The 14,396-nt window shown below is 36.8% G+C and overlaps 1 protein-coding gene across 1 annotated transcript in view; it reads left to right on the top strand.

The window, feature by feature from the left end:
- Window positions 1–9,529, top strand: part of DNAJB11 (DnaJ heat shock protein family (Hsp40) member B11) — a 37,342-nt gene extending 27,813 nt beyond the window's left edge. Inside the window, exons 5-10 of the mRNA XM_037838811.1 lie at window positions 4,609–4,751; window positions 5,681–5,763; window positions 6,380–6,437; window positions 7,634–7,745; window positions 8,152–8,311; window positions 9,058–9,529. Coding sequence (XP_037694739.1) covers window positions 4,609–4,751; window positions 5,681–5,763; window positions 6,380–6,437; window positions 7,634–7,745; window positions 8,152–8,311; window positions 9,058–9,122 — 621 coding nt within the window. The 3' untranslated portion in view covers window positions 9,123–9,529. The remainder of the gene's footprint in view (window positions 1–4,608; window positions 4,752–5,680; window positions 5,764–6,379; window positions 6,438–7,633; window positions 7,746–8,151; window positions 8,312–9,057) is intronic.
- The last annotated feature ends 4,867 nt before the right edge of the window (window positions 9,530–14,396 follow it).

Below are 14,396 nucleotides of genomic sequence, written 5' to 3'. Positions count from 1 at the left end.
CTAAAGACACTCTAAAAAAGAAAAACGAAGTGGGAGGACTTACACTCCCTGACTTTGAAGCTTATTATAAAGCCACAGTTGCCAAAACAGCATGGTACTGGCACAAAGATAGACATATAGATCAATGGAATCGAATTGAGAATTCGGAGATAGACCCTCAGATCTATGGCCGACTGATCTTTGATAAGGCCCCCAAAGTCACTGAACTGAGCCATAATGGTCTTTTCAACAAATGGGGCTGGGAGAGTTGGATATCCATATCCAAAAGAATGAAAGAGGACCCCTACCTCACCCCCTACACAAAAATTAACTCAAAATGGACCAAAGATCTCAATATAAAAGAAAGTACCATAAAACTCCTAGAAGATAATGTAGGAAAACATCTTCAAGACCTTGTATTAGGCGGCCACTTCCTAGACTTTACACCCAAAGCACAAGCAACAAAAGAGAAAATAGATAAATGGGAACTCCTCAAGCTTAGAAGTTTCTGCACCTCAAAGGAATTTGTCAAAAAGGTAAAGAGGCAGCCAACTCAATGGGAAAAAATTTTTGGAAACCATGTATCTGACAAAAGACTGATATCTTGCATATATAAAGAAATCCTACAACTCAATGACAATAGTCGGCCCAATTATAAAATGGGCAAAAGATATGAAAAGACAGTTCTCTGAAGAGGAAATACAAATGGCCAAGAAACACATGAAAAAATGTTCAGCTTCACTAGCTATTAGAGAGATGCAAATTAAGACCACAATGAGATACCATCTAACCCCGGTTAGAATGGCTGCCATTAAACAAACAGGAAACTACAAATGCTGGAGGGGATGTGAAGAAATTGGAACTCTTATTCACTGTTGGTGGGACTGTATAATGGTTCAGCCACTCTGGAAGTCAGTCTGGCAGTTCCTTAGAAAACTAGATATAGAGTTACCATTCGACCCAGCGATTGCACTTCTCGGTATATACCCGGAAGATCGGAAAGCAGTGACACGAACAGATATCTGCACGCCAATGTTCATAGCAGCATTATTCACAATTGCCAAAAGATGGAAACAACCCAAATGTCCTTCAACAGATGAGTGGATAAATAAAATGTGGTATATACACACGATGGAATACTATGCGGCAGTAAGAAGGAACGATCTCGTGAAACATATGACAACATGGATGAACCTTGAAGACATAATGCTAAGCGAAATAAGCCAGGCACAAAAAGAGAAATATTATATGCTACCACTAATGTGAACTTTGAAACATATAAAACAAATGGCTTATAATGTAGAATGTAGGGGAACTAGTAATAGAGAGCAATTAAGGAAGGGGGAACAATAATCCAAGAAGAACAGATAAGCTATTTAACGTTCTGGGGATGCCCAGGAATGACTATGGTCTGTTAATTTCTGGTGGATATAGTAGGAGCAAGTTCACAGAAATGTTGCTATATTAGGTAACTTTCTTGGGGTAAAGTAGGAACATGTTGGAAGTTAAGCAGTTATCTTAGGTTAGTTGTCTTTTTCTTACTCCCTTGTTATGGTCTCTTTAAAATGTTCTTTTGTTGTATGTTTGTTTTCTTTTTAACTTTTTTTTCATACAGTTGATTTAAAAAAGAAGGGAAAGTTAAAAAAAAAAAAAAAAAAAACAAGGAAAAAAAAAAGATGCAGTGCCCCCTTGAGGAGCCTGTGGAGAATGCAGGGATATTCGCCTACCCCACCTCCATGGTTGCTAACATGACCACAGACATAGGGGACTGGTGGTTTGATGGGTTGAGCCCTCTACCACACGTTTTACCCTTGGGAAGATGGTTGCTGCAAATGAGAGGCTAGGCCTCCCTATGGTTGTGCCTAAGAGCCTCCTCCCGAATGCCTCTTTCTTGCTCAGATGTGGCCCTCTCTCTCTGGCTAAGCCAACTTGAAAGGTGAAATCACTGCCCTCCCCCCTACGTGGGATCAGACACCCAGGGGAGTGAATCTCCCTGGTGACGTGGAATACGACTCCCGGGGAGGAATGTAGACCCGGCATCATGGGACGGAGAACATCTTCTTGACCAAAAGGGGGATGTGAAAGGAAATGAAATAAGCTTCAGTGGCAGAGAGAATCCAAAAGGAGCCGAGAGGTCACTCTGGTGGGCACTCTTACGCACACTTTAGACAACCCTTTTTAGGTTCTAAAGAATTGGGGTAGCTGGTGGTGGATACCTGAAACTATCAAACTACAACCCAGAACCCATGAATCTCGAAGACAGTTGTATAAAAATGTAGCTTATGAGGGGTGACAAGGGGATTGGGAAAGCCATAAGGACCACACTCCACTTCGTCTAGTTTATGGATGGATGAGTAGAAAAATAGGGGAAGGAAACAAACAGACAAAGGTACCCAGTGTTCTTTTTTACTTCAATTGCTCTTTTTCACTCTAATTATTATTCTTGTTATTCTTGTGTGTGTGCTAATGAAGGTGTCAGGGATTGATTTGGGTGATGAATGTACAACTATGTAATGGTACTGTGAACAATCGAAAGTACGATTTGTTTTGTATGACTGCGTGGTATATGAATATATCTCAATAAAATGAAGATTAAAAAAAAAAAAAAAAAAAAAAAAAGACAAAATGCTGAGCAAAATAAACCAGGCACAAAAAGAGAGATATTGTATGTTACCACTAATGTGAATTCTGTGAAAAATGTACAATGTTTTATACTGTAGAATGTAGGGGACCTAGAGATACCAATTAGTGGAGGGGGAATGATAATCTAATAAGAACAGATAAACTATGGAGGGTAATCTCAATGTTATGGGAATGCTCAGGAATGATTATGGTTTGTAAACTTTCTTGGATATAATAAGATCATGTTGGAAGCAATAGAGTTATTTTAGGTTTTTTTTTTTTCTCTTATTCCTTTGTTTTCTTAGGGGTTGTTAATTTTCTTGGGGTATGGTAGGAACATGTTGGAAGCAATGTAGTTATTTTAGATTATTTGTTTTTCTTACTCCTCTGTTTGGACATGGTTTATTAATTTTCTTGGGGTATGGTAGGAACATGTTGGAAGCAAAGTAGTTATTTTAGGTTATTTGTTTTCCTTAATCCATTGCTTTGTTTGAAATGTTGTGGGGTTTTTTTGGTTGTTGTTTGCCTGTTTGTTTTTAATTTTTTGATAAACAAAGTTAAAAAATTGAAAAAAAATCAGTAGAAAAATGGGAGTAAAAACTAAATGGCAAATAGGGTGGGATGAGGGGATGGTTTGGGTATTCTCTTTTCACTTTTATTTTTTATTCTTATTCTGATTCTTTCTGATGTAAGGAAAATGTTCAGAAATAGATTGTGGTGATGAACGCATAACTATATGATCATACTGTGAACAGTTGATTGTATACCATGGATGACTGTATGGTTTGTGAATATATTTCAATAAAACTGAATTAAAAAAAATAAATAAATAAAAAATAAAGGCAATTAGGGGATTTCCAAAGAGAATGTTGGGTTCCCTTTTATAAAGGAGTGTTTTACAAAGTGGGGAATGATCATAAGGTGATTACAACGTTTATTTCTGATAGGTTATCTCTGTGGGACTGAAACCAGCTTATTTCCAAGTGCTGCTTAAACTGCAACTTTTCCAAGATGTGTTTCATTTGTTGTTGTTTTTTTTTTCCAGGAAGACCCACTTTTATTTTTAACTTTTGAAAAAAGTCCCTGTCACATCTCAGAAAGGGATTCATTCCCAGCACTGCCAAGGCAGGCAACCATTTTATTTTACTTAGCAGTATTTAGTGCATTGCCTGGCACATAGTAAGTGCTCTATTATAAAGTGTTTGCTCTCATCACTACTATTGTTGTTGTTATGATTTATTCTGTTGCTTGGGCTTTCATATGTTGGTAGGCTTTAGGGATTTTTCTCTGAGCGTTTGTGTCATACTGCTGCGTGAGCACTTGCTGTGTGGTTAGGTGTTTGACTAATTAAGCAGGCAAAAGTAGGAATACATTTCTTCATATAAAGTTAATTTCCACATTCTTGGGATTGGAGTGTTTGATTGCAAGTCAGCTACAAAGAGATGGTTGTGTCTCTTCTTATGTATTAAAGTATCAGATGAGAGAACATTGGAAAACAGCCCGAGATTGAGGTGCCTGAAACAAAGAGGCATTTCATTAGGTTAATCATAGGATTGGGTGGTAACTACATACCAGCTTTTGAAGACTGGTTATTCTTCAGGGATCATGCTTTACACAGCTCAGATTTCTTAGAAGATAGTAATTCTGTGAATTACTTTAACTCAGTAGCATTTAGTTGTGGGATAGAAATGCTGATATCATACACATTGTTTTTTGATTCTTTCTTACTCCCCTCTCTCTCTCCTCCAACATTAGAATTTGAGTCATTTAAGTATCTGTTTGCTTCATGCCTGTTTTGGGGCTTATATGTGACTCCTCAAAGAGTCCTGCCAACTTTAGTTAACCCCGAGGGATAAATTTCCAGAAGGGGGAAAGTTCCACCCTGGTAAGTGCAGAAAGCCCTGATGGGTTGAGGAAACTACAGGCTGAGAGAGGTCTTGATGTCCCCTAACCCAAGTTCAATCCTGAGGCACCCGACCGAGCTGATGTTATTTATGCATCTCTCAGGTAGTTAGAAACAAACCTGTGGCGAGACAGGCACCTGGCAAACGGAAATGCAACTGCCGGCAGGAGATGCGGACCACCCAGCTTGGTCCCGGGCGCTTCCAGATGACCCAGGAGGTGGTCTGTGATGAGTGCCCTAATGTCAAGTAAGTGAAAGCACCTTCTTTGTTCTACCAGGAAACGCTAATAATCTCATTTATCTGATAAGATGCTGATGGTCCACACCTAGATTTTTTTGCCTTTTCTCTTTCATGTTCTACTAAAGAGTAGAGAATAGAGCAAAGAAATGTACATTTTTTCCTAAAAGTATTGCTTCTAAATATCTCCTTTTATGTTTCTGAATCTAGTAGGCAACACCCTTTGTTTCTAAATATTCTTAACAGGTGTTGATGTTGCATTTCCTTCCCACTTGGAATATTAAAGCAATCATATGTCCACCTGATATTTCAGATTAGAGCATTAATATTTGCTGATTATGTTGTAAAAAAACAACTATTTAATTGTTCCTTAGCACTGGAAAGGGTTTTAAACATCACGATGACTGAACAGTTGTCCGTGTTGATGTTTAATCCATTCCTTGCCACTCACCTCTGATGGATTTGTGATACCATGTCATAAATTGCTTTATCATCCTCTTCAGAACTTGTAACTGCCAGTTGTATATACACGTATATACATATATAAACATATATTTCAGAAATAGATTAGTTCTTTGTGGGATCACAAAAAAAATCAGATAGGATGAACTTTCCTACTAGATTCCTGATAACATGATCCCATCCTTCCACGTACAAATTTATGTAAGTGTGAGTAGTTTTCTCTATTACTGATCACATCGTTCAAAGTAATCAGTCTGTTGCAGGTTTTTGGAGGCAGCAGTGGGTGGTTTGGATCTTTAACATCTTGTAGCTTTGCCCTGGATTTTTGTATGAGATATAAATGTATATCAGATAGTTTTGTCAAGTAGAAGTACAAGGTAGACTTCTAAGAAAAAGCTCTGATAGAGTAGGTAAAACTTTATCTGTATCTGGGGTTTCATTCATATTTTATTTTTTCTTAATTTTCTTTGTCTCAGATTAGTGAATGAGGAACGAACACTGGAGGTAGAAATAGAACCTGGGGTGAGAGATGGCATGGAGTATCCCTTTATTGGAGAAGGTAAAATATTGATATTGATGTTTCATTATTATAACTTTCTGTTCTCTGCTTGTTTGTGAACACTGCCCACCCTCTCCCACACCACAACCCATATCTTAATGGCCAGATAGTCAATGTGTATACAATTCCCAATACCCTTCAACCAGTTTTAGGATGTAAGAAAGCCTTTTTAACCATTGTGGTTGATCACCTTAAGGAGTAACATTCTTCTTTGTTCTTCTAATATCTTGGCCAAAAGTTGTTCAAGAAGCCTAAGTCATATAAAAATTTAATTCACTCATAAAAAAAGACATGTAACTCTACTTGATGTTTAATAAAATGCTCTTAGACCTCACCTTTGTGGGTAAAACTAAAAGATTTAAAAAAAAATAGTTTTAAGACTTAAGGTTTTTGTTCAGGAAGTAAGTGAAGTTATTTATGGCTATGCCTGAGGCACGGGTGATCACTTATAATCTTAAACTTGATTTGACCAGGTAGAGACCTGCCCTCACACAGGTAGACCTAACAAAGTCAATGGCTAAACTAATGACTTTAAAAAATTCTCTCTCAATTGCCAAATAGGTTTGCGGTATTTGACTTGTGTGATTTACGGTATGTCATAATCTGTTCTGACTAGGTGAACCTCATGTGGATGGGGAACCAGGTGATTTACGGTTCCGAATCAAGGTTGTCAAGTAAGTGATCTAATTTTAGAGGCCTTGTGTTCAGTCCTTGCTTTTCAGATGAGTCAGATGATAGAGATGTATAACCACCATAGCATCTCCAGGCCTTTTCGTCTGTTTCATGCCTTTGGTACTCTAAATCATTATTTGAAACTTTACAATACTGAAAATTTAAGTTATAAAATTTGGGGTTGAGGCCTACAATTGAGCTCCACTTATTTATTGATTTAGATCTACATATCCAAAAGATACTGGAAGCAAAGAAATGATAAGACAAGTGAAGAGCTGAAAGACAGAGGCAAACGATTAAGAGTCAAGAAGATCTGTAATTAACTGTAATTTTAAATGAGGAAATATGGTACCATACAAGAATAGGAGACTTTTCCGTAGAAAGGGCCTTCTGTTACATTATTTTGCAGCTTTTCTGCAGAGAGAGATCTTCTCCCTTGTGGGCTTCTCTTCACCATGAAGTACTACTTAGATAATCATTTTCCCCAGGACTTAATCTTTCTTGTTTATTATTTCTCTCTTGTTACAAATCAGAAACCAGCAGTACTTCTGCATCTAAGGATTCATTGAAACAGGGTTGCCACCTGAATATGGAGAGATGGACCCCTGTCTCCCCCACTGCTTAGGTCTTTTCCTTCACTGTACCCTTTAATCTCAGTGATCTTTCCTCCAGCTTTCCTAACCTACCTTGTGTTTCTCATCACTCCCCAGAAAAACTGGAACATGTGATTCCCTAAATAAGCCTGATACCTTCTCAGCTCCTTGTCTTTGCCAGAATTGCCTCTTACCCTATCCCCACCCTTCCTCCCTGGTCTCTACCACATCTGCATATCTAGGGCCCAAATAACTTTTTGAGCACAGCTCAGGAACTCACTTCCACAGACCCATTCCTGATGTCCAGTTCTACTGACCCCCGCTGTCAGAAGCTCTCATCCATTCTTCATAATCTAATTACTTATATTATAGTTTTACTTACATGCTTTGGCTTCTGCTGATTGTAAGCATCTTTAGGGTAGGGTTTAATAAGACTTACACAGCTTTTAATCTCGATTAATTCTGTGGACAAAGGAGTGTCTCATAAATGCTTATTGTTTGAAAGAGTGGTGTTCTTCTTTTTCCAATTTTTTTCTAAAATCTTTTTGAACTCTTCCCAAAGGTAGATGTAAACTAATGTTTCTTTTAATCTTTTCTGTTTTTAGGCATCCAATATTTGAAAGGAGAGGGGATGATTTATATACAAATGTGACAGTCTCACTAGTTGAGTCTCTTATTGGCTTTGAGATGGATATTACTCACTTGGATGGTCACAAGGTAAACAATGTTCTTGCTTCCTTTCCTTTTAAAGCCTTAATTTTGGGTGGTTTTGAGATTTTTTCAGCTGCTTCATTCATTTGGAACCACTGTTCTGCCTTCTTTCATTACTCATCTGCTGAATACCTGGCAGTAACAGTGCCACATATTTTACAGCTACTAAGATTGCACAGCCTTTGGCCATCTTGTTCTTATAGTCTTACTTTTTATTTTTGTGTTTGATTTTTCTTTTAACTTGGAGAACTTTTTCTTTCTTTGACTTACATTGCCTGAATGATGTTTCTCTTTTCCCTCTATCCTTCCTTGCTGAGCTTGTAACATTAGCTTTGTGCATCAGTTCTCACCAGAAGCTGTGGATGTACTTTGGGAGTACCAGTCACTCCAGTTCATGCCTTTTACTTTCCAGGTTCATATTTCCCGGGATAAGATCACTAGGCCGGGAGCTAAGCTGTGGAAGAAAGGGGAAGGGCTCCCCAATTTTGACAACAACAACATCAAGGGCTCTTTGATAATCACTTTTGATGTAGATTTTCCAAAAGAACAGTTGACAGAGGAAGCAAAAGAAGGTGCAGTATAATGAGTATGTGTGTGTAAGAGTGTATGTGAGTATGAGAACAGGTTGGTTAAAGAGAGTAGGCAATAAAAAGAACCCGCCTATGGCATCAACCATTAACACTTGTGAATACAAGGATAGGCATGAATTCCCCTTTCTCTGTAAAGGCAAAATTAAAAGCCTTTTTGTCACTGTGTTAGAAAAGGCTGTGGAAACTGGGCTTTAAAACCTAGGGACTGTGGATTGTATAGGTGGGTATGAAACAGAATCACTTAAAAAATTAGTTGGACTAAGCTGTAAAAGAAAAGGTGAGGTATATGTTAGGAAGATTAGAAGTTTAAAGGTGATGTATGTGCCCACTGGTTGAGAAGAGGGACAGTGAGAGAAAGGGGAGTGATAAAAGAGGTAAAAACTGAAAAAGGAACAAAGCAACAGGAGAGAAAGCAGCTGAAGGGCTTTCTTTCCGTTCTGAAGGCCTCTTCTCATTTCTCATTCTTAAGATTATGTGGGATGTGTGTGTGGTGTGTGTGCGTAAGAGACTGGGGAAAAGAGTCAAGGGATCATCTTGGATGCACATTTGCCTGTATGGATATTCCCACGCGATGAACTTGGAGATTAGTAGTTGTTAGTGGTTTGTCTAATTCTAGTCTCTGGTTGTCATTTGGTCTTTTGTGAGCCTCCACATGAAACATACTCTTTAAACTCTAGGAAAGTTGACACATTTTTATTAATGGAGTTGTTTGTCCACTCTTCCTTCAGGTCTCAAACAGCTATTAAAACAAGGATCAGTGCAAAAGATATACAATGGACTGCAAGGATATTAAGAGTGAATAAAATTGGACTTTGTTTAAAATAAGTGAATCAGCGATATTTATTATCTGCAGGGTTTTGTTTTTTGTTTTTGTTTTTTTTTTTGTATGTTTTGTTTTTATTTTCAATATGCAAGTTTGGCCTAAATTTTTCTTCTAATGATTGTCATGAAATGAATAAGGGGGTTGAAGAATTTGTCCATTTGCATTCAGAAAAGAATAACCAGCAAAAGGTTTAATAATACCTCTCCCTTTGGGGTTTTAATGTCTGGTGCTGCCACCCGAGTTTCAAGAATTAAAGCCTCAAGAGAACTTCAGGAGCAAAAGAAACTCAATAGAGAGGGTTGAAGCTAATTGTTAGCTATTTCATTCAAAATGCCAACTGGAGAAGTCTGTTTTTAAATACATTTTGTTGTTACTTTTTCTTGGCTCCTGTTTCTTGTTGGTTTAGCTATGCTGTTGTCTCTTCCATCTCCATTTTGGTCATTTTCCCTTGATCTACCCAGTACCCAAACCCCCTCCCCCTTGATGCCTGAGAGCTATTTGGGTTGTCCTTCTCCCTCGAAGCAATATGGGTACACAAGCATGCAAAAGAATAATGAAGATCCAGTCCCCATACTCAGTAAACACACATTGCATCTTCTAGAAATAATCTTTAAAAACTAAATAGATTAGAGATTGGGGTAAAGTATGTTTCCTCACTTCATTTGGGAATAACAAAATCTATTGTGGATACTTGACTGTTTCAAAAGCACATATACACAATCTCAATTGACCTTGTGATTAGAAAGCCTTTGGTTCATTTTAGGAACTAGGAAAACCATTGCCTCTGAAAGTGAATTTTTTAAAGAAGAGTTGCAAATTACATTTGCCCTTTCCAGAGGCACCTGACTCAGATGGTATGTGACTTGACTCTTGAACCTCCTTCACTTTTCTACATTATCCAGTCACATCATACACTACTTTTCATGTACTTTTGCCTTGGCTATGAAATGTTTCAAACTGTTACAGTGTGTTTGGAGCTGCCTTCCGGCCATCAGGATAGTTCCAGCAGCATTGCTAACTTTGGCTACACAGCAGCCAATGTTATTATTTTCCTTTTTGTTGCATTTGCACATATTTTACAAAAATGTCAATTTAGAACAGTTAAGGAAAAGGTAGAAAGCAACTCATTTTTAAATTTCAGGTGCTATTTGGACTTGAATAGTCCAGCTGTGTGTATAGTTGTGAAGGAAAAGAACAAAATTAAAAGGCTTATTTAGAATGCTGAAAATCTATCATCAGAAAGCAAATGAAACCACCCACAAATACGTACCTAAATTTAGATTCATTATGTGTGGAAGTAACTGAATTGCCCCTAATTGAGCATTTCTTAGAAATGAGTATCAATATTTCCCTTGCATACCCTAGCCCAGGAGAGCTCTTGATCAAATCATTATTTGCTCTTGCTAATCCAACTTTTTCCAAGATATTTATGAGACAGTCATGATATTAAGAGTTAGAATTATTAGGCTTGGCTAGAAAGACTCGATAGCAATGATGCTCTTCCTACAAAGAAAAATGTTAATAGGGCTTTGTCTTTTCTTTTTTCATGGCGCAGACTGCCAGCAGACTGCCATGATTTAACAAGCTGGAGAATACTCTTTCATCATTGGACTCTGTAAGCTTCAGTTTTCTTCAAGTGCCTTATCTGAAACACACTGTAATTTGGAAAGATTTATATCAAAGTTCCCTAGATTGTTTTGTAAAAGCCATGGTGGCAGTGGTGATGATGGTGGGGATGATAGGAAGGTCATAAAACCAGGCCCAAGCATTTTGCATTATGGTGCAACAGTTACCTTCCTGGAAATTAGTGCTACCTAAAGATGAAGTGGTGGTCCCTGAGGCAGCAAGCTCTCTGCCAAGTAGACTAAGGATATCTTGCAGGGTTCCCAGGCTTGGGAGATTGTAATAGCCAAAATGTAAATTCTCTTCAAGCCAGAAGTTTCCATATATTGTAGCGTTTTCAAGTGAAGAATAATGGAAACTTGTACTCTTAGTCACTCACTGAATAAAAAATACTAACTGCTTACCGTGGGCTAGGTTATAAGTACTTTGTATAGATAAGCCCATTTAATACAATTAGGAGCTGGGTACTATTACTGTCAACTTACAATATGAGAAACAGTTGCATCACACAAGCAGTGGGACCGACATTTGAACCCAAGCAATCTGCTCCAGACAGTGCATTCTCAACTACCATGAATTCATAGGTAAAGAAAATAAACACTGTTGAAGAAGAACACTAGATAGTGATGGTGGGAGAGCAGGTAATAGTGTCTTCAGTCCTGTAAGGAAAAATGTCATTCCAGTGAAGAACGTACTGAGGCAGAAATGAAGCTTGGCCTGTGACATTGGGGAAGTCAATTAACCTTTCTGAACCTCAGTTTTCTCGCCTGCAAAGTGGGGTTAATCAAGGATGATAGTTTTGAGCTTGAGCTTTTGTGCATTTTTAATACCTATTTTGGTTACTCAGACTTCTTTCGTTTGTTTAATGTTTACTTCCTGGTTCTTAGCTGCATTTGATATTGGTTAGGTTGCCAGATTCGCAAATTCTAGATGGGTCTTAGTGTTTCACAAATCAGTTTTTGGAAACTTGAAACCAGTTTGAAGAGTTGCATTGGGTATTACGAGAAATGATAGTGGAAGGAAGATTTTACTCTAAAAAATAAGCTACTACTAACTCTAGTAATGACATGTACCCTGAACAAAAAGATATATCCAGAAACTTTGGGGGAATTAAGCAGAGAGGAAGAAAGTTTAATAAGTGTTCACTTTTTAAAAACTTACACTATTTCAATCACTGAAATTGTACCAGAACTCATGGTCACGGATTAGATACAGGTCACAGGCAGTGTGCACTAGTATAACTTCCATGGTAATTTTATATGTGAGAGAGCTCAGAAGCAGAGCAACCCAAGTATGCATCAACAGAAAAATGGATAAATAAAATGTGGTATAATCATACAATGGAACATTATTTTGCTGTAAAAAGGAATGAAAGTCTAATGCATGCTATAACATGGATCACCTTGAAGACATCATGTTAAGTGAAATAAACCAGACACAAAAGGACAAATAAAGCAGAATATGCAAATTCATAGAGTCAGAAGCTAGAAACTAGTTTCTAGTACAGGTTACCAGGGATCAAGTAGGGGTGACAAGTGAGAATATTTAATTGATTCAGAGTTTCTGTTTGGGGTTATGGAAGAGTGTTGGCAATAGATGATGGTGATGGAGGCACAACTTTGTGAATCAACACCACTGAATTGTATATTTGAAAATGGATAAAATGGGAAATTTTAGGTTTATGTAAGTTACCAGACAAGAAAAAAAAACAGAACTATAAAATACAAAGTGAACCCTAATATAAACTATGGGCTAAAATCAATAGTATAATTATAACAGTAATATTTCATCCACTGTAACAAAGGTACCACACTAATGTAAAATGTTAATAATAGGGAAAACTCTGTGAGGTGGGTAGTATATTGGGAACTCTGCTTTCTGCATGATTTTTCTATAAACCTACAACTGCTTTTTAACAAAAAAAGTTTAAGGAGGGGTTGGAGAGGTTAGAAACTTTCTTTTTACCATCAAAGAAATCAAATACTTACGAGCAGTATAATTTATGCATAGTTCCTCTATGAATGCAGCCTGAGAATGACAAAATTGAAGGGCAATCTTATCACGGAGCTGTGTCAATGAAAACCCTCTAAAGCTGCACTGTCCGATACAATAGCCACATGCAGCTATTGAGCACTTGAAATATAGCTAGTCCAAATTAAGATTCTATGAGGGCAAAATAGACACTGGACATGGCGAATTAGTACAAAAAATAATGTAAAATTCTCAATAATTTTTTTATTGATTACAAATGATAATATTTTTATTTGGTTTTATATTATTAAAATATAATATAGTTTAATATCATTCATTTTACATTCCCACCAACAGTGTATAAGAGTTCTTATTTCTTCACATCCTCTCAACATTTATTTGCATTTTTTAATAGCAGCCATTCTAGTGGGCATGAAGTATCTCATAGTTTTGATCTGCATTTTGCTAACAGCCATTGATGTGAAACATCCCTTTTCATGTGCTAATTGGCCATGTACATATCTTCCTTGGAGTAATGTCCATTCAAGTTTTTTGCACATTTTAAAAATGGGTCTTTTTGATGTTGAATTGTAGGATTTCTTTATATATTCTGGATGTTAAATAAACCTTTATCAGATATATGGTTTCCATATTTTTTTTTCCCATTCTGTAGTTCATGTTTTTAATTTCATGAAAAAGTCTTTTGATGCTCAAAACTTTTAAATTTTAATGAAGTCACATTTATTTTTTTTTTCCTTATGTTCTTCATGCTTTTTGTGTGAAGTCTAAGAAACTATTGCCTAATTCAAGGTCCTGAAGATGTTTCCCTATGATTTCTTCTAGGAGTTTAATAGTTTTGGTTCTTATATTTATATCTTTGATCCATTTTGAATTTTTGTATATGGTGTGAGGTAGGGGTCCACCTTAATTCATTTGCTTATGGATATCCAGTTTTCCCAGTACCATTGGTTGAAGAGACTATTCTTTTTTCATTGAGTAGACTTAGCACCCTCATCAAAAGTCAATTGTCCATAGATGTGAGAGTTCATTTCTGAACTTTCAGTTTTATTCATTGTTCTATATGTCTGTCCATGTGCTACTACCATGCTGTTTTGATTAATGTAGCTTCGTAATAAGTTTTAACATTGGAAAGAAAGCGTCCTCCTACTTTGTTCTTTTTCAAGGTGGTTTTGGCTATTTGGGACCCATTACTCTTCTGTGTAATTTTGATGATTGACTTTTCCATTGCTACAAAGAAAGCTATTGGAATTTTGATTTGGATTGTATTGACTATGTAAATCATTTTGGGTAGAATTGACATATTAGCAATATTTAGTCTTCCAAACCATGAACATGGTATGCCCTTCTATTTAGTCAGATCTTCTTTGATTTCTTTTCAGCAGTGTTTTTTAAGTTTTTTTTGTGTGCAAGTCTTTTATATCCTTGGTTAAATTTATTCCTAGATATTTGATTCTTTTAGTTGCTATTGTAAATGGAATTTTCTTGTTTTCCTTTTCAGATTGTTCATTACTAGTATATAGAAATACAAGTTATTTCTGTGCAGTGATCTTCTACCCCATCACTTTGCTGAGTTCATTTATTAGCTCTAGTAGCTTTGTTGTGGATTTTTCAGGATTTTCTATATATAGG

This window comes from Choloepus didactylus, chromosome 1 (genome assembly GCF_015220235.1).
Source record: "Choloepus didactylus isolate mChoDid1 chromosome 1, mChoDid1.pri, whole genome shotgun sequence".
In the NCBI taxonomy this organism is placed as follows: Eukaryota; Metazoa; Chordata; class Mammalia; order Pilosa; family Megalonychidae; genus Choloepus; species Choloepus didactylus.
Note: the sequence above shows the minus strand (reverse complement) of the source record. Positions and strands in the feature narration are given on the sequence as shown.